The following is a 21,325-nucleotide window of genomic DNA, read 5'->3' on the forward strand; positions in this document are numbered from 1 at the left end:
GCAAGAGTTAAAGCTGATCAGAAGAGCCAATCGATCGAGCCTCGACTGTACAGACGCAGAGCGAGTGACGGCGCTGGGAGCAAACTGCCCTCTTGTTGCTGGAGGGACACAGACATTTGTGTGTTTTTGCTCTTTTACACTAAAACTTGTCACTCAAAAGACTTTTGAGACGCAGCCCTTTCTTACAGAAATAATGTATACAAAGGAAAAGTGCTGTCTACATTTCCAAGAGAAGAAAAAAAAAAAATACTAATTATAGAAAAATGCTCATCAGTTGAAAGTTGCTTCTTTTGGACCCTGTAGACACCCGGAGACGGTGACTGAGGTTCTTGACTTTATTGAGACATTTGTACGTCCGATCAGAGCTTTTTGATGGCTGCGCTTATATAATGTACCTAATCTAAAGATACCATGGTGACCATGTCGCGAATAACAATGCTGCACTGTCCAATCGGAGAAGAAACATCAGACGTCATCGTTTGCTTTTCCTAGAACAAACTTGTGTTGCGCAGATATGAGATGTTTAAGCCTTACCTTGTATATAGACTTCGGCCTTCTTTCCCCTCACATTCACAGTGGACTCCTGCCTTCGGATGGCAGGACGCGAGACTGTCGGGAGGCAACGGTGATTGCCAATCAGATGGGAGTGAATGTGGAGGTAGACGAGGACAAATTACTGTAAATGCACTCATTGTATGTTATGTTTGATTATCATGTGCAATGTTGCGGCTTTAACATTTTATGCAACTATTTATGAAGACATCTGTTGTATCTGTAATAAATCTAGAGAAAAGCACGTACTTGGTACTGCAAGCACTGCTGGTAGTTTGTGTTTCTTTGATCTCTTGAGCGTTACGACTTCCAGGCCAGGACGATCTACAATCATTACGGTTTAATCGGACATTATTTAACACGTTTTGTACTGTTTGCCTCTGTAGTATTGGTACACCAAAGTTGCTCTAGCTTTATAGTACTTAATAAGACAATGTTTCACGTTGGGTCACCTCTGACCATGTGGAATGATTGTTTACTGTAGTTCAACACGATTGGTTCTTTTAGTCTCTCGGGCCTTTCTTAATAAGGCAAGGGATTAAAGAAAGCGAACGCAGCGTCGCCGTTTTATTTCAAGAGTTCAACGGGAGATTGTTCTACATCATTTACTAAATGGTGTTCTAACTTTATTCACTTGTTGCCAAACATATTTCTTTCAGAAATTCCTGTTATTTAAAAAAGAGAAACTACCCTAAAACGGTGACTAAACGATGTTTTTTTTATTTGTATTTTCCCTGGTAATTAAAAGGAGACATAGCGTTGGTATAACCACTGAACTACACGTTGATCCGATATGGGGTTAGGATGTGTCCCGTTTAACCCTATTCTACCAGGAACAGAGATCACAGTCCTCTGTGACCTTTATATTTATTTTAAAGGTGTGCACAGGCCATTAAACACGGAAACTTGGACTGGATACCTCAGTTTAGGTTTTACTTTTTCATTGTCGTCTGTCTTTTTTTGTCATGTTTGTGTCCACTTTCATTTGTTTCATAAATGACGTGTTTTTATGTTTTTTTTTTATCTTTGCATGTATATTTCTTTGTACAGATCATATACATTTCTTCTTGTAAATATTCTCATTTTACCATCAGTTATTTGAAAATTAAACATAATGAACACATATACCCTGTTTGACATTTTATTTAAGTATGGCATGTTTGAGTTTGTTTTATTATTTGAACAACAAATTTTACACAGATTTAATTCAAACTAAAATGGTATTTTAACGTAAGCGTTCCTTTGTTCTTTGATGAGACATTCCCCGACATAGTTGTACTGAGATTATGAGTTTGGCAAAGGTCTGACATCAAATGCTCAAACGTAGTAAATATCTCTTACATTTGTATTTAAAGAATTGAGACCACATCTTTCATTATACAATCTCTATAATAGCCATGTTCTGGTAGTATTATTTATATATATATATATATATATATATAGATTTTTCCACATTGTCATGAAGAATCATAAGTCATAGAATGTTGAAAAAAGTCATGTAACAGTAGAGTATGATGAAAATATAATTGAAAAGTCATAGAATCGTATGTTGAAAAAGTTATAATATACTATTTCTATGTCATAAAAAAGTCGTAGTATAGTATGTCGAAAAAAAAGGATTAGTATAGTATGGCAGCCCATTTCCGGCAGCAAAAAAAAAAGAGATGAAAAGTTTGACTTGATAATAAAAATGTCGTCATAATGATGAGATAGAATATCGAAATCGTAAGAAACTTTAACACAACAGTCATAGAAGCAGCTCTTCATAGGTTTCCCTACATTTGACATAGAAATGTACTGTGAGTACATTGACGACTTCTTTAAACGCGGCTTTACAGCAGATGAAATACTTCACGTGGGATTGGACTCAGCAAACACACCGTGAGGATTTTAATCAAGAAGCAGCTCTGGCGTAGAAAGAATGAAACCGATGTGGCTGAGGTGGCGACCTTCATTCAACAGCAACTGGAAACATCTGGTCAGTGTCATGGTTACAGATGGATGCACCAAAAGTGAAATTGGGATGTTTTTATTATGAAGTCTAACGTTTCATCTCTTTTGTAATTTATTTATTAAAAAATGTTTGTTTGAATTTGTGTTTTGCTGGCGGAAAAAAAGTAATTACAAAAGTAGTAGTATAGTATGTTGAAAAATCATAGAATAGTACTTTATACACATTTTATATGATGAAAAAAGTCATTAAAAAACGTCATAGAACACTATGTTGAAAAATGATAGTATAGTATTTCATAAAAAAATGATAGTATGGTATAAAAAGTCATATTATAGTTTGTAGAAAAAAAGTCATGAAAAAGTCAAATGTTGAAAAAAAAAAAGTTTGTCCAAAAAAGTCATAGTATAGTATGCCGAAAAATGGCATAGCATGTCTAGAAAGTCATATTAAATTACAGTATGCTGAAGAAAATCAGAGAAAAGTCATCGTATAACGTGTCAGAAGAATAGTCGTATAATTTATTTTAAAAAGCACGAAGAAGTCACAGTATAGTTTGTTAAATGTCATAAAAAGCAATAGTTTAATGTCGACAAAAATCATAAACATAATCATAGTGTAGTATGTAAAGAATGATTGTACAGGATGTCAAAAACATTCATAGTGTTAGTATAGTGACAAAAAAGTAGAACAAAAAGCAATAGAACATGTCGACCAGAGACTTAAACAAAGTCAAAGTATAGTATGTTGAAAGAAATATAGTATTGTAAGTACAATAAAATGTTTTTAAAAGTATAGTATAATTTGTAAAAGAAAGGCATACAAAGCCATAACAATCATAGTATTATATATTATTTTAAGTAATTGTATAGTGCGTCAAAAAAAGTCATTAAAGCCATAGTATAGTATGTCAAAAATATCATAGTATAGTACATCAGCAAAAGTTATAAAAAGCCAGAGTATGTCAAAAAAGTGATGTATAAAAAGTTAAAGAAAGTCATAGTATAGAAGGTAAAAATGCAGAGTATATGGAGTGAAGGTGCAAATGAGAAGAACATAATCAAACTCATTTTAGTTTGTGGGAGGGGGGTGAATAACAGAACCAGCCCAGCCATTTTTGGTTTATAGCAATGTTGTCTTTTATTCTAATTTCCAATAAACAGAGAATATATCAGTCCCTTATTTGTACAAAAATACCTGAACAGGATACAATGTAGATCCAGGAGCCGTACAGACAGAATGAAGCAAAGCACAGTGGGGTTATCTGAAGAAAAATGATAACGGTTTATTTGCTCTTTAATTCTTTCCCTGAAATGTCAATTCGACTTCAGCCCATATTGATCTCAACCCAAAAATAAAACACAGCCAACACTCGGTCAGTTTCACTTGCACCTACACTGTGAGTCACCAACGTCGATGTGACTTGTATGTGACGTTGACCTGATATTAGGATTTATTAGTTCCAGTAGGCTTCAGTTACAGCGAACTGTAAATGAACGCAGCGAGTGGACGGACGGCTACTAAGGACTTCATGTTCACAAACAAGAGGCACCCGGTGCAAGAATAGGCTTAGTTAAGAAAAAGAGTTAAAACAAACAAACTTTGTTATGCACCTTAAAATCAGAGTAAATGGTAATAATGAAATGCACTGCCCTCTTGAGCTAAGGAGTATAAATTGCACTACTTGTGATGATAGGTGTGCAAAAGCTGCTAAGAATATCCCCAAGGGTTACGCATCGGTGTGTGTGCTCATGGTGAAAAACCAGTGGTACGCGCTCGCGTGTGTGTGCGTGTGCGTGTGCGTGTGCGTGTGCGTGTGCGTGTGTGTGTGTGTGTGTGTTAATATTCACTCATTTGCTTTCAGTTTTCTTGAAGCTGAAAAAAAACCCAGAGTGGAATCGGACGTGACAGACAGAGAGGGGATATTCAAAAGATGTGGTTTTCAAACAAAATGGCATCAGAATCGCCTGTCAGCTTACACACAACTGATGTTCAGAGATTTGACACATGCCAAAAATCCAGTTTGATCTCTAAAAATAAAAAAAAAAACAGCTTAATTTAATACTGTATGTACTGTGGTATGTTCTTTTGTTTTTATATAGGTATATAAAAAGGTCATTTTGTGGCAAACCAAAGAAAATACACAAAAATGTCAATACACACAATCAAATAATGGAAAAAAAAAGGACTAAATAAATCATTCTTCATTTTACACGAGTTATGAGCAAAAACATAACACCCCATACATAGTGATCTGTGACCTAGGTACAGTGTTAGATCTACGTCTTCCATAGCTTCACATACTTAGAAAACAAATGATACTGTATACTGGTATATTCATATACTTGGGCTTGTGTATGGGATTGCATTGTAGCACAGTGATTAAAAATGGAGGGAGGAGGAGAGGACCCATAGCGATGTGGCTTTGCGGCCCCTTTCTGACGGACAGGAAAGAACTGAAGACTGAAGACTGGGAATGCTGGGAGACCTCCAGCCAACCTGCCGTCTCCTCTATAAGTCCTCGGCTTAGCTCGACTTCACCCAGCCGACAAACAACCTTCCTCTTACTGTCTCTAAAAGGCAAGTTATGATAACCAGCAGACTAAGCAATCCTGAATAATGACTATAACAGTCTGGCCATCCACACACACACACATACACACACACACACACACACACACTCACCACAGGGCCATAGCTTACAGGCTGGACACAGGTGGGAAAAGGGGGGCTGGGGATTCAAGCATTATCCAATCCCTGGAGCGAGTCTGCCCTGGCTGACTAAAAAGGCCTGATTGGTGGAGCGCAGAGCTGGTGAGTCATTCAAGTCACGTGATTGGTCGACTGGTGGTGGCAGTGGATTGGGAGTCAATGACGGTACTTGGAGAGAGTTCAGTTAGCCGGGCAGGGGGTCTGATGACCCCCCCGTGCTAACCCTGTGGACTGAGAGTCTGGCACCGGATGGAGAGCAGGTGCAGGCGAGGCTGAGCAGGTGTTTTGTCACATGTATGCGGGATTTCCATCCGCTGGTCACATGACATCGGGAGAGGGCCTGTTAATATGGGTATCGGTGCTTGATAGCTTTAAAGAATCGACCGAAATAACCCAGTACCAACTTCTCCGGTCAAACGATACCTGCAATCAATCCTTTTTGTGCCCAGATCTAGTCCATGATTACCCAACCCTAAAACAACCAAGGTCACATTTAGTCTAAAAAACATCAGATGACATGTTAAAGCCACTTTGCGTGCCAGTATAGCGTGTGGAAATAGTTTTTTCAATGCCACCACTAGGGGGCGCCAAAGATGGATCATTTCAAATCATACAAATAATGGCGTTACGGTAGATTTGTTTAGTGATTAAGTGTCACATTCTACTTTTTTTGTGGACTCACTTTGCCTTCTATACCTGCCTCGTCTCCTTTTCACTTCATCTCCCAGAATGCTTTTCTACAACCACACAGAAATAGGTATGACCAAGCTGTTCCCAATGAAATGTTGACCTATAGCCACAGAAATTGAGCTAGCTAGCCTAATTACAAAAGGCTGCCAGTAATGCTTTCTTTGATTGTTGGCAAATTTGTTGATTTTCTTAATTGATCGGTGAATCGTTGGTGGTCGATAAAATGTCAGAAAAATTGTTACAAAAAAAATGTCCATTACAATTTCCTAGATACCACGGTGAGGTCTTCAAATTCTTCCGTCTGACCCACAGCCCGTAAGATATTCAGTTTCCTATAATGTAAGACGAAGAAAAACAGCAAAAGCTCACATCTGAGAAGCTAGAATCATCTTTTCTTTTCGCATTTTATCTTAAAAACAGATTAGTGACTATGCAGATAGTTGCCAATTAATGTTCTGTTGTCTAATCAATGAATCACTTCGGCTCTAAAGTAATTAATGAACACTTGTATAGCCCCTTACTGACAACACGCCTGATGGCTACAAGGCATTCTGGTCTACCGTGTCTCCTGCTGGTGAGGAAATGGCTTCCTCTACCTTCACTATCACGAATGTCTGCTTGTTCGATTATTGCAAAATTGCTGTTGAAGAAAGACGTCCTTATTGTGCGATTGTGAGGGACTGACAGCACAACCTGACGTTCACCACTGATGCTAGCAAGCTCCCATGCAGGCGCCGTGAACGTGGATGTGAACTAAGATAAATACAGAATCCCAACTTCTTTCTTGTAAAGATGTAGATGAGTAGATTGATACCAGTTTCCTGTCTTTAGAATATCTGAAACAACGAGAGAAATGAACCCAGAGTCATATATATTTTTTAAAAGTATTTCCATCGCGGTCTGATCTCTAAATATGAAGCAACGTTACTAGCCAATAGCTAGTTAGCTTAGTTTAGGAAGTCGCCCAGCCAAGAAATATTTCAGCACACAATCACTGGTAAAACCACAAATTGTCATTTTCAACAGGATATAATGTGTTAATTAGTAGCTTTGTTACGTTTGGAAAGAGCCAGGTTAGCGGTTACCGGTCGTTATGCTAAGCTAAGCTACGCGTGGTATCGATCTTCCCATCTAGCTCTCCACCAGAAAGTGCAAAAATGTTAAACCGTCCATTTAACATAATCTTTGACACTATTGATGTTACTCCATCTTCTTGAAATATGTCACTGTATGTGCATTATAGTATAGCTTCGATTTCATACACAAGGCTCACAATTTTCACATAAGGCGAGTGAATCTCATTCCACTGTGTGTTGACGCACAATCAACTGAGTTCACATTTCAAGTCATTTGATCAATTCCACATTAAAACAAACAAAAAAACCAAAAAAAACATGACGGGAGTGCTTTTTTTTGATTTGTCTTTTTCTGGAGAGCGGGAACAGTGGTCAGAATCTGAACATGACAGCTCCAACCCATCAATATCAAATCAATAATCAAAATGTGCAAGCAGTGAGCTCAGATCAGACTTAGAAAAGAAAATGACATTCAAAGATAAATTCACCAACAGATGTAACCCTTTAAAAAAAAAATTAAAATGGTAGAAGCTTGGGGGTGGACACACTTTTCAGGAATCTATTTAAGTCTTCCTCCTCTTTCCTCATTGTCTTCAGACGCACATTCAATTTTTACCAACGCATGGTCATGTTGGTTCAAGCCATACGGACAAAGATGTCCCCCAAACCTTCCTGAAAGGCACTGCATAATCAGCCCTAACTCTCTTTGCTCCCACGCCACTGTAATCCAATCAGAACTGGTGGAAATTCACGTGCATGCTTTTTTTTCAGAAGGCATGCAGGAGGAGGAGGACGAACGGAAAAGCAGGCAGCTTCATTTAGCTAGAGAGAACAGCTGTCGCCTGTCCGCCCGGGAGTGCAAAACTAGTTCTGCATTGAATCAACAGTAATAAAACAGCATTAAAATGACATCAAGTAATCAACTCTACGAGAGAGGCTCGTTGCAGCCTTCCCGATAAACATTCCTCTGTCCTTTCAGCAAAACCCTCGCCACTGCTCTGCTTATCTTGCCTTTAGCTACTTCTCTTTTTCTCTCCCGACTTTTCTCTGAGCTTCTGGTGGAGGAGGAGAGGCCGGATCGGGGGGGTTGCGTCTGGGGATTGTGAGACAGGACACAGCGGAGAGGAAGCATCGAGTCCGCTCGGGTGTCGCGGCAGGGCGGGGCGGGGCGGGCCGGGGCGGGGTGTCAGCTTATCCAGACTGGACTGCACAGGTTGGGAAAACTCCTGGATCGAGTTTGATAAGACCCAGAAGAGGTTCCCGTCCATCCCTGATTATCGATGAGGAAGTCAGAGGGTGGTGCTCCCCGACCCGCCTCGGTAGCGAGGCGGGTCGGGCGGTCACCACAGCTTATCAGGCCTGGAGGATGAGGGAGGTGCGGCGGGTTTGAAGGTTGAAGGACTCTGAGGGAGGGATCCAACCCGAGAGACCTGAAGCAACTCTTTTTTTGAACAGACCTTAGTCGTCTTGTGTTTTCACTACATATGGTCTCTCTCCAGGGTCAAAAACGGCAATGACAAAACAATCTCTCCATGACAACATCGCCGGAGTTGGGCAACTGCTGGGTCCACAATCTGCAACGCTAGAACTGTCCAACCGGTTCCCATTCCAACATCCAAAACAGCGGTAAGGCGGAGAAAAGCACTGGCGCACTGGGGGAAATCAAGCCTCCAATGCCGGCTCCTGCCGAGTTGTTCACGTCCCCAAAACTTGACTTGACTTTTCTCTATCTGCTCAACCTCATTGCGTTGGTGAGGGAGGGGCAGATGGGGGGATAGGGATCTCAGGGTGAGAGGTGTGCAAAAAAAGGGGTCGGAGGTGTTGGGGGCGTGGAGTGTCACAAGGCCACGGCGGTGCAGGGGTGTTTGAGCTTGCAGGGCAGCACTCCTCTGTTGAGCTGGTAAAACTCCACCAGGTGGATCAAATCGGTGAACTTGGTGGCGCCGTCGTCGAGGCTGAAGAACACCTGACCGTCCTCCTCGCACTTTAGACCAGAGCCAGAGGGAGGAGAGAGGACAGTTAACCCTCACACGACTATTAGATGGACAGCCATGAAATATTGTACAGACATTCACGATCACAGGAGGATGAATTTAACTGACTTTTGGTGATCCCCTGACTTTTCATCTAGCGTCATCAGCAGGCCAAAACTTTCTGCAGCATACCTTACCTCCATTGTAATGTGGGTGAACTGGCCCTTTAAGCCTTTTCAAGTAACAAAATAAATTCAAACAGATGGCTGCCTGGGAGGAAGGAAACGCTTCTTTTAAAAAGGCATGGTATGCTTTTGAAAAAAAAAAAAGGTTGGTGCTGACTTTAAGTCGGTGTAGCAGGCCAGATGTTTCTTTATACGATGAGATTAAGCTGCATCTCAGAGCATTAGGGTGGACCTGCTTGAAATTTGCAGGGGCAGATATGTTTCTCTGCTGGTGATGCCATGATAGCTGGCTTCTAAGATGATGACTGCAGTTTTAGTAATTGAGCAACCAACATTTTACTATCCTAAAAATAAAAAATATCAACTTGGCAGCACAATTCTGAGTTTTCTATGTAAGTAAAGCAGTAATCTGCCTCTCTGTGACTTATTTCAGTGAATTTTTACAAGCCAGCATGACATATTTCCTGCAGTGATTGTGTTGTGTAATGTGACTGACCGGAAGGATCTGGAAGTGCTTGATCTTCTGGTGGTGGCACAAGGTGAGCACGAATGCCTTGGGATTACTCTGACTGTCCCGCAACAGGAATAATCTGACACACAGAACGTTAGAGAGAAATGATCAAACTGCTACATGAAATATATACATATATATATATATATATATCTTTGATGGGTTTTACAATGTTACATGTTTCATGATAAGCTACTGCATGAGCTGAGGGAGCCGTGCCTCTGTGAGAACCTTATCTTAATCCACTGGGTGAAGGCTAAAATGCGTGACTGTCATGCCAAAAAGCTGTTTTTAGACTCCAACATTTAAGATCTAAGCTTTTCTTGGCAGCGGTGATGTCTTTATTTTTTTAAACATTTTCCCAAAGCTCTCTACTGCATTTTACATGAGCAACATTCATCACATCAAACCACAGTTCCCAACCTTTTCCCCACTCATATAGTTCAACTTAAAAAACGTTGTTCTTACTCGTCTACTTGGCCTTGTTGAATGATCATTCTGTGGGCTTCCTCTCTCATGATGCGACCATGAAACCATACCTGTGTCCTGTGGATCACTAAAAGAAAGACAGAATTTAGAGAATTTAGTTATGTTCATATTCGCTGTACATCAGTATATCTATGAGCCCTGGGCAAGGAAAAGTTAACACCCAAATAAACACTCTCCCACTGGACAAAATACTCAAACTACCACTAACATCTGGCTTTTGTCTTCAGTGGGAAAGGTTATTCCTGGGACAAATTACTCCAAGTTGATGTTAGTGCCAAATGTAAATAAATTCACTCAAAGTGTTTCTGATGTTTCCCTAGAATGGGACGGATGCGAGGTCACAGTGACTGTGACCTTTGACCTACAAAATATAATCAGTTCATCCTCGAGTCCAGGTGGACGCTTGTGCTAAATTTTAAGAGATTCCCTCCAGGCCATCCTGAGATATCACGTCCACGAGAATAGAGCAAAAGGACCCATTTCCCATGTTTAAAAAAGATCTGCATGTACGCATTCATTTTGGTGGAAAAGGAGTAAGAAGCTGGTGATTAATGTTGTATTTGTTAGAGGTCTGAAGTGAGAGTACCTGTGCTCAGAGGGGATGGGTGCAGGGGGCTGGGACTGCCCAGGACATTCATACGCTGGCTCCGTTTCTATGTGGAGGAAAGGGCACATGTGCAACATTTACCATAAGTTCACAACAAAGAAAACTAAAATCCTTCAAATCAGCCACCCAGCTACGAGCCTCGACCTTCCCTCTTTTGAGTGCAGTATAATAAAAAAAAAACATTGTAAAGATTTGCTTTTGTCCACAACGAAGAAACTAAGGAGTGGACAGCTGCTTTAGCCTCGTCAGAGCTGTGATCTCAGCAACAGATAAGTGGAGCTGCTGCACAATTTACTAGGAAAAGTGATGCAGGGGGAAGATAAATGAGTTCCAAATGGAAAAAGGCTTCTGCACAACCATGTTGGTCAAAGAAAGAAAGAAAGAAAGAAAGAAAGAAAAGGCCGTGCTCTCGAATGACTTGCAATACAGACTAAACCAATGAAGAGTTGATGGTAAAATGGCATTTATAAAAGGAAACCATTCTTCGTATTAATCACATCAAACAACTGGAGCTTAAATCGGTCCCCCTGCTTACCCTCCAGGTCTGTCCCTCCTCCAGGGCGGCGCTCTGGGCCTCAACGGGGTTGTCGATGACGCGGCCGGTCCGCCCGGAGAAGTCCATGGCGACCAGGGAATTCTCCGATACACTCCGCTGTTAGTAGACGTGGCAGGTTGAGGAGTAGGGGGAGGGGGTGCACAGGGGGCATGGTGAAGGGGGGAGGGGGGGTAGATAAGGGTCAGAGGTCAAATAAGCCAGACACACTCACTGGGGCATGACAAATCCTGTCTGCACAGGAGACCCACTTCACTCCACAAATGACACACTGAGGAGAAGCTCAAGCCTCTCCTGCACAGATTATTCAGATTTTCATCTAATTAACTACTAAAGTTTTTAAAGTCATTTAAACAACTGTGCTTAATTCTAAGCAATAATGATCATAATTAGCATGGTTTATAAACATATAATTATATAAAAGGATATATTTATGGATTGCAGACCTTAAAAAAAATTCATTTCAGCAACATATCGCTACATGTAAAAGTGATCCAGCCCACAGCGTTTCCTCTTTAAAGGAGCGAGGCACAAGGGGAACGCAAAGTGATTCCAATTCACCATCAGCTAATCAATGGCTTAATCCGGATCAGTCTCGGGTGGGTGGGGGTTTGAGGTTGTACGGCGGTGATGTCAGAGAGCAGATACTCACCATGGGTGCAGAGAAAGGCGAGAGGTTGGACTTCCTCTGCTGGGGAACGTTGTAGCTCTGATACAGTAGTATCCCGTGCTGTGAGGACACAAGAGAAGAGACGCCATCAACTCATGTTTCCAAGAGATGGCAAATAAGGAAAGGGAATCTACTTATTAAAGTTACTGTGAGGAACTTTTAACTGGTTATGAAACGGCCTCAGATAATACTGATGCCTCGATATGACCTACATAAGTAAACGAGACCATCGGTGAGAAGATTGGCTGTTTATATATCGTATATATCGGCCCGTATTACTGGACCCGCTTGGAGGGAAGGGAGGCACGAGAGAACCAGAACCAGGACTGACTGGAGCACGCTGTCAGATCCTGGAAAAGTCCCTCGTAGTAACTTTAAGTAACTACTAGGTTTGGGTTCTAGTTTGCAGAACTGTACAGTTACACGACCCACAGCCACAATTACAACATGTGAAAGTAAAGGAAGTACTTTGAGCAGTCTGAAGGCGGTCATCCAGCAGGTCCTGCTCTGTTCGTCCTCAGCACTCAGCATCTTGAGCTCCTTACAGTCACTCCTCACTTTGCTGGGCTGTAAACCAAACAGTGGACAAAGTGGGATATGAATGAATGAGACACTCATCATGAACAACAACAAGAAGAAAGGCCTCTTTTGTGGTTTCTGGCATTTCAGTTTTTCGTACAGACCCTCAAACTAGTGGCATGGCAGAGCAAGACGGTAATGTTTTGTAACTCGGGCTCGTACTTCAGCGGTTGCAAAGATTGGTAAAGTAATTTGTATTGATCAGTGGTACATTATATGCAATCAAATGCATAACATATGCAGCAGTTGATAACACACAATTAGCCTTTATAGTTGCATTTTATGATCCCTGTTAAGGCCAGATTATGTGACGTTTTCTAACAATAACCACAAGTAACAACTGTGGAACAATAGTAAAAGATAAAACAGTAGCGCTGTAGTGAAGTATAACAGTAACAGTCCTAAAGTTAGCAAGCTCACTCTAATGTTAGACAGCAATAGCTCTCCAAAGTTTGCTAACATTAGCCGCCACAAGCTACTGTTGTCATACCAGAGCAAGTGAGTCAGTAGCTGCTAAACCTCTAAATGTATTAAATTGAACAAGGGTGCATTTTACTGCTTATGAATTCAACTTTTCATTTGTAAAAGGAAGAATGTGTTATTTCTACTTGGAATAAAATGCGCAAGCTTTAAAGGACATTTTTGTTATGGAGTCAAGTGCAAATAATGGGATCTTTTGAATGAGGAATCAGCTTTTTAATCTACGTAAAACTACACTGGAGGACATTCTCATATGAACTTTTATTTTTCTAAATTCTAAAACTATAAGCTTTATTTTTTCCAGGTACCAGATGACACCATTAAAACTCACTAAAGTACATTTAGTTGTGCGCTCGAGTATTTCATCTGTGCTTAAAACAACATACAGTGTTAAAGTCCTTCTCGTCTCTCCTTCCCCCTCCTTCAGTAACGAGGACGTTTGACACACTGCTCCTCAGATGAAACCCCGACCGATAAATTAATTAATGTCCCCATAGCAACAATGCAGCCAAGTTAAATCCCTCACCCAATCCTGCACTGTCACCCCCGCTGACAGCATCTGACACCCCGGTTGTCTTGTGTGTGTGTGTGTGTGTGTGTGTGAGTGAGAGAGAGGGGAGGGGGTTAGGCGGGCCAGATTCTCTGTACCATCCTGGCTTATCCCAGTGGGCTTATCCCAGATCAGCAGGTGACCCACCACCGATTACTCCTGGAGTGGGACACACAGGGCTGAGTGTGTGTTTGAACCCCCGCTGGGCGGTTTTAACTCTTGTGTCCTCTGACACACACACACACACACACAAGATATAATACATGTAGAAGGGAAGCAGGTGCATCTGTTAAGAAGCGGTTTTACGAAAGATCACGTAACAGCCAGTCTTCCACCCTGATAGGAGGACAATATCCGTGTTGAAATCATTTTATTTTTTATAATTTTTACCCGATCAACACAGAATATAACTGAACAAACCGAATGGTGAACTATTGCATTATAAATTGGAGAATTGAAAAAGTGGTTTATGAAACATTTTGTATTGAACTTACTATAGTATAATTATTTTAGGGATTATGCATCCTGATACTTCTTAAATGACTCCTTGGAGGTACTAATACCACCATTTAAGAAACACACTACATGGTACAGTTTCTCTTTTATTGGGTTTGAGGGAATCTCAACTCACTAAAATAAACAATCTATTTGAAAATGCTCGACTACATTGTTACTGTAGAAAGTATAATTATCACATTCAACCTGCAGATGATTGTCAATCTCCAGCAATGGATTAAATGAGCGGCTCAGGTTGCAGCATTGTCTCGAGTGTTACCTTGATGCAGAACTGGTAATCTGTTGGAGCGTTGTGGAGTTTTCTGCCCGAGATGATGGTGAAGATGTTACTGTCCTCCAGATCCGACAGCAGCTGCAGGTGACGGGGCTCCTGTTTGTTTGTGGGGAGGCAGACGGAAAGGGATGTCAACAACAACATCAAGAAAAGAATTATGGACTACTTTTGTTTATTTTGCTCAGGAAAATGGCTAATTAAGATTTTTTTTCTTCTTTTTAAATAAGTTTTGTTTAATAACAAAACAAGAAGTTCAGGTTTTCACTATTGACACATCACAACTATAATGTAACCGCAACTCAACTAGTTGTTTGTCAATCCTGAAAAGTAAAGTATCTATAACTGATAGCAGTAACTCGTCACCTTGGATGTTCCTTTAGTAGAGTAGTAGAGCCCGGAGCGTCGCAGGAACATGTAGAGCTTCTTCCAGGACCTGCGTCCGGGCTCCTTCACGTACATATAGCCCTGGATCTCTGGACAGCTGCTGGAGTTCAGAAAGTTCTGCAAAAACACACAAAACAGCATCTATTGGGAACACTGCTGCAGGGGAACAGAATGTACACAACACAAATGTTTGTGTTTCGTGCTGGAAGCGGCGTGTTCCGACATGATCGTGTTTAGAGATCGCAGTGGAATATAGAGGCAGGTTTTTTTTTGTCTATGTTCCTGAAACTCTGGCAGTAGCAACATCGGGTGAATGCAATTAGCATATTTCAGGAACTATGTGTATGTGTGTGTGTGTGTGCATATTTCTGACTACCAGATGTCCACACTTTAGTGCGAGCTCTTTTTCCAGGGTGGCTACTTAAGAGTTAGGATTTAGCTTGAGGATTATAATTAGATTTAGGATTAATTTTGCGCTTAAGTTAAGCATTATGTAATGAATCAAGCCCTTACATGTGTGCTATTCAAGACGCGTGTGTCCCTTCACCGAGTCACCTCCTTACCTGTAGGAGCTGCGACTGAGGGATTGAGCCATCGGACTCCTGACACCAAGCCACCATCTGCTCTGGAAAAAAGTTCTGGATGGAAAAACACACAGAGGCCGACAATGAGTGAGGGAGGAAGAAAGAGTGAGAGGGAGAGGCACTAGAAACCACTTAGTGCATATGCAAGCTCAGAGAGGGCTAGTGTTTCTCTATGCAGAATACGTCTCTCTTTCTGTGAGTGTGTCTGATGAGCACAAGTGGTGGGGGCGAGAGAGGTAGAAAGAGAGAGAGAGAGAGAGAGAGAGAGAGAGGGCACTCCAGCCTGGGAGTAGATGCAGTATGATCTCACCCGCTGACGTAATCCCCTTTAGCCAGCAGCGCTACTCTTAGCGTGATTGACAGGCCGCGGACAGCACTCTGGTGTTTTACTGTGCTCATTACCACAGAGCTGAGGTCACCTGCTGGCTCTGACACTCACCTAAATCACCACAGCAATAATGTCACTGTACACCCTGGGCGAGCACGCAACAGCATGAGCCCCCATGCTGAGTCCACATCAGCAAAAAGATGCCAGGCAAACCCCCCGGGCCAACGCTGACTCGCATGCTGCCAGAGGCCGGTCTGCGTCCTCGGAATGATGAACCGCTTTACATTTTCATATTTTAGCCGGCGCTGTTGTCCAAACGGACTTGGAATGAGGGCAGAAGCAGAATGAGCTTCAGCTTCGACATCACCGAACATGAATGTACTCGGGGACAAATAAAAGCATTGTGTATAAAGTTAGACTGATTTGGGATAAGGGATGTGTATCTGCGACACAAATACAGTACGGAGCTTGATTCAACGAAAGAGATGATGACTGTGTTCAGTGTGATGTGGCTGTTAGAGGAAGTCTACAACTTTAGACCGAACTGAAAAATCTCCACAACTATTGGACTATTGGAGTGAAGATCACTATTGTTCTGTCTGGGATCCCTCTTTTCTATGTTCTTGGCCTCCAGGGTTACAGATACAAAATAAAACAAAGTGCTGCAATGCGGCCGTTTGGTTCCTGACGAACACGCTACTAGCTAAACCTGACAGCAATTTGCTCGCTTCCAGTGGGTCTTCTCTGTTTGGTCTATCCTTCTTCCACATAATATACTGTACCTTGCAATGAACAACATTGTCCTCCACTTTATTTAAATTGATTACTTGTGGTTGTTTGGCTTTGAAAGACAAAGCAGCCTACTCGTGAAAGAATAGTAGCTGCTTTGTGCTTTGCAGTTGGATAATAATGTAGTTAGTTAGTTGGCAGATCTAGCGAGAGTGTGTTGCTGAGAAAGGTCTTGAACAAAGTTAATTTAGTTGAATGTTCAGAAGATATGTAGCTTGTGAGAAATGGGTCCAATATTTACTTTGGGGACTGTGTGGGCAAAACAAATTGGTCATAATCTGTGTTTAAGTGACACAGATACAGAGAAATGGATTTAGTGGGCCGTGTTCTTTCTCAACCGTCTCTGGTTTTACCAAACAGAGCCTCACAGAGCTGCTAGCAAGGATGTAGACTTTTCTTTTGAGGGGTTTGCCAGCCCACGTAGAAAGAAAACACTGGGTCATTCTGGTAATTTCTGCCTAAAAGCAACAAAATGTAAAAGGTTTTGGATGTCTTGGATATCTTCAGCTCCAATACAAAAATATCAAGGTGTGAAAATTGTCTGAACCCGAGCTGTGTGCGAGCTAAACTGAAGCCCCCTCTTGGTCGATTAGTCAATCGGTCGGTTTGGTCTTAAGTCTTTATGCATGTTTCATGCTAAATAACTAATTCTCACAAAACTACTGATAAACAAAAGATTTTAAGCGGTGCTTTTCTTTTGCATGATTCTTTGAGGACAAACTCAGTTTTTCAGATCTGTCGATTAAATCGACTAATCGATTGGTCGACTTAATCGGACGAGTGTTCGTCGACTAAGATCTCTTTTTAGTCGAGGACAGAACTATAAATGACTTGTTTAGGGATGCAAGAGACTCACCAGGGGGTTCCTGAAGAATTCATATTTGGCATAGTTCTTCCTGAAGAGGAATTTACTGTCGCTGCTCATGGAGGCTTGAACCTGAACCACCAGCTCGTGGTCCTCCAGACATCTCTCTGCATGAGGAGAGCAGACAGACAGCGTTAGTCTTAGTGTTAGTCTGGGATATGTTGTCCTCTGGGATGTAACTGAAGGCAGATTGTAAATCAGTGTACGCCGCTTTAGAGCTTAATCATATGGTAAAAAAAAATAATTATTAATTCAATAAGAAAAACACATTTTATTGACATTGTAACTATGTTTCACTGTTCATAGTTCTGTCCTTTTTTTAGGGTTGATCTGCAGCATAACAAGCAGCTCTTTTGCATTCATTTCCTGTCTCTCTCTTCATGTTTCTCTTCTCTCTTTAACATTGAAAGCATATTCTGAGATGTCCTTGTCACCAGAGGACCTTGTTTACTGTAAACTCTTTTGAACAGTGTCCTCTAGCAGCAGGAAACACAACAACCTTTTGATGAGCCAGAACAATTAAGTTTATTTAATCCAGTACTTTAAAAAAAAAAAAAGAAGGTGGAAGCTGGTATAAACTGGAAAGAATTAGTCTCTTTTACAGAGTTCATCACCTTTTCTAAGACTCATAAATCTCCATGATGTGAATTCACATTATTGCCATAGTTAACAGTGCTGCGCTCTATAAATGTCTTATGATAATTGAAATTAGGCACAAACACATCAGCAGTTCTACTGTTATTGTACACAATGACACAGCAAGAAAAGAAATCGCCTGTTACTAGGAGACGAGCGAGGGAGTGAGAGGTTAAATGAGGAGGGGCAGTGAAAAGAAGGAGCGTTGTGAGGCAGGGAGGAGGTGAAGGTGGAGAGGAGTGAGATGGAGAGAGGGGGGGGGTAGAGGAGGAGGTGGTGAGGGCATTGCAGGAAGATGATGTCATGTATTTAGGCTGATTGCTGAGCGCAGCGAAGCCATAAGCAAAGTACAAGCCACAGACAAACACACAACCGAACATTAAGAGCTCACACAGGCCTAACCTGCTCACTGTGCACCACAGAGGCACAATTACTTTCTCTGTGTGTGTGTGTGTGTGTGTGTGTGTGTGTGTGTGTGTTCTCCTCTTTCTTGAAGTTGAGGGTATATGATCTCAGAGTGAGGCCGCTTAGAAATAGATAGTGACAGGATGTTCTAGTTCTGCATGGACACACAAACACACACACACACACGAAATGATAGCAACTAGGATTTAGCACTAATTCTCCTGTCCAGATTAACTCACAAAGCCTTGTTTTATTGAGACAAATGCACACACACACACACACACACACACACACACACACACACACACACACACACACTTCGGACACGTTTCTTGCTAATAATGTATTCTGGCTGCAGTTTAGGGGTGGGAATGTCTGATATCTTTTTGAGAGAGTGTGTGTGTGCGTGTGTTTTTGTGTGTGTGTGTGTGTGTTTGTGTGTGTGTGTGTTGCGCGCTGGCAGCGGAATTTCCTGTGGAGAGTTAAGGAAAGATTGATTGGCTAGAAAGGCTAGGGGCTCGTCCGACGGAGAGGCGCGATTGGTTCCTTGCTTCTTTGGTATGACGCTTTAGGCCCCACCACACACACACACACACACACTCAACCTCTCCCTCTCTGTCTCTTATTCTCTCTCCCTTCATTTCTCTCTCTTTTTCCCTCCCTCTCTCCTCACCTCACATTCCATCTCTCCAGTGCACTTTTTTCCAGGAACGCAGATCAAGCAGCAAAGCACAAAGCGATCCTTTGACTCTAAAAATACAACTCGGGGAGTAGGAAAGCCTCACCGAGGACAAAGACAGACCCAGAGAAGAAAAAAAAAAGAATAAAGAAATAAATAAAGCTTTAAACAGAGACACAGCAAAAGAGAGGAAGCAAAGCATGAGTCTTGTGTTTTTTGCTCCCCCCCCCCCCGTGAACAAACGATTGGGAGGGAACAGACATGTGAGCAGAACATGGAAAATGCTTAATCCTAAAACCACCACACCTCCCTCCCTGAGCCGTATAGAAGGCATACAAGCACTCGTGCCATGCTCAAGTGAACATACACACTGAGGGTACACACAAGAGAGTATCCCCAACCATGCAGGGACACACAAAAGGGGTTTAGACACACACACACACACACACACACACACATACATACATATATACACACAAGACTGAAAACACACCGGCAGAAAAGATATATTCTCTTAAAAACCCACCAGAGATAAACAGGAGTAGAACAAAAGTAGAATGTATGTCCATTCCGTCCAAAAGGAGCATGCATACAGATATGAGCGTGCCAAATCTATGCTTGGTGCACACACACACTCACCATATACTGCATACATACACACACATCCTTACCAAGGCCAAGGATGGGGTGGTGCTCCACCAGTGTCCAGGCGTTGTCGTCCACACAGTGGCTCTTGTAGACCAGGAGCTGACACACATCTCTGGCCGTCATGTCTGCTGGGATCTCCACCACTTTACCGGCTCCATCCTCGCTCCACACCTTCACTATCTGAAAACACACGGGGATAGTAATGAGAGTATGTAAATAAGATGACGGTCAGGCTGGAGAAAGTCTAATAACACTCAGAAGGCGAAGCGCGTCCTGAGCCACTTTTGGGAATTTGGATCCGCAGAGAAAAAGGGAGAAATTAACAGATCAGAGGCTACATTTACCTCCATAACCAGGTTCTTTGTCAAGTCCAGTCTTAAAAAGTCCTGTTCACATTATTCTATCACTCCAACGTGAGAACCGCTTTAAAAAAGAAAAAGAAAAAAGAAGGATGACGTCCAGGAAAGGTCGGCCGGCCCCTGTGCTCTCAGTTCAACCCTTTTGTCCACAGCTCAACCCAACTTACTCATACGCACATTCACAAACACGCACGCAATCTGCTCGCGCACAAACCACGATGAAACATTTTTCGTCACATGCAAACATATCCACAATTAGAAAAGTAGAGAGACCGCATATTCGCACTTGGAGAGAGAAATAAAACTTTGTAGTCACACATGTTGTGTTTTGTTCTTCAAAATGTCACCGCTGGGAGCAGCAAACGGGTACAGCTCAAAGCCGCAGAATACCTCCCATTGTTGCGCCATTTTGAACCATTTCAACCAAGTGCCCAAAGAGACATTTAAACCAGTGTAATTTTGTCTTCTCAGAGTGCGTTGCTGCACAGATAACTACAGACCAGCTGCTTCACACCACTGTACGAGCAGATTCACACACACGCCACAGAGAGCTCGCTCCCACATGCAGCGCAACACACAAAAACACACACAGTAACATGAGCAAATGAACATGGGAAACTGCCTGCAAACCACAAAGACGACTCCGGTTATCCTCCAGATATCAGAAAGAAATGTGTGCGTGTGTATGTTTGTGTGTGTGTGTGCGCTCACACACCCACATACTTAACATCTTCTGTTCACAGCAGGGATTCTGCTGCCCTGCACGTCACACAAAACCAACGGGGAACTGTTGGAAATTACATGAAACAAGACACAAAGCTAGTGATAGGCGAGGGTCGGAGGGCTGGGGGGGGGGGGGGGTTTGGTATGGAAAATTAAGTCGAACAATGGAACTGCAAAGTGGAAACACACAAAACACCGAACAACAACAGCAACGGTGGCCTAGAAATGACACAAAACACCAGCAAGGCGTCGCAAAGAGAGACTCCGAATGCAATCAGAAACAACGTCACAGCGCTCTCTGCCCCTGCAAAGCCAGAAGACTCCCTCCTCTCCTCCCTCATGCCCCCGTACGAAAAAAAAAGTGATTTCATGACGCAGGAGTTTTGTTTGAGAAAAGTTTCAGAAACATTGAGAGGGGGAAAAAAAAAATGCCAAAAGGTCCCCATCGCTGCAAACTGATAACCACACACATACTTACACACATGCACACACAGCTGCCGACGGACATCCAGAAAAGACAGGAAGGCGCACACAAAGTCTCTTACCTCCACAGCCTG

The 21,325-nt window shown here is 42.1% G+C and overlaps 1 protein-coding gene across 1 annotated transcript in view; it reads right to left on the reverse strand.

The window, feature by feature from the left end:
* Positions 1-3,623: 3,623 nt before the first annotated feature.
* Positions 3,624-21,325, reverse strand: part of LOC306708812 (growth factor receptor-bound protein 10-like) — a 41,090-nt gene continuing 23,388 nt past the window's right edge. Inside the window, exons 6-17 of the mRNA XM_079176753.1 lie at positions 19,710-19,866; positions 17,310-17,425; positions 15,316-15,390; positions 14,732-14,869; positions 14,354-14,464; positions 12,438-12,536; positions 11,952-12,029; positions 11,282-11,398; positions 10,726-10,792; positions 10,119-10,206; positions 9,636-9,729; positions 3,624-8,965 (exon numbers count right to left, since the gene is read on the reverse strand). Of these exons, the coding sequence (XP_079032879.1) occupies positions 8,819-8,965; positions 9,636-9,729; positions 10,119-10,206; positions 10,726-10,792; positions 11,282-11,398; positions 11,952-12,029; positions 12,438-12,536; positions 14,354-14,464; positions 14,732-14,869; positions 15,316-15,390; positions 17,310-17,425; positions 19,710-19,866 (1,287 nt within the window). The 3' untranslated portion in view covers positions 3,624-8,818. The remainder of the gene's footprint in view (positions 8,966-9,635; positions 9,730-10,118; positions 10,207-10,725; positions 10,793-11,281; positions 11,399-11,951; positions 12,030-12,437; positions 12,537-14,353; positions 14,465-14,731; positions 14,870-15,315; positions 15,391-17,309; positions 17,426-19,709; positions 19,867-21,325) is intronic.

Source organism: Pholis gunnellus (genome assembly GCF_910591455.1).
Source record: "Pholis gunnellus genome assembly, chromosome: 16".
NCBI classification, from domain to species: Eukaryota; Metazoa; Chordata; class Actinopteri; order Perciformes; family Pholidae; genus Pholis; species Pholis gunnellus.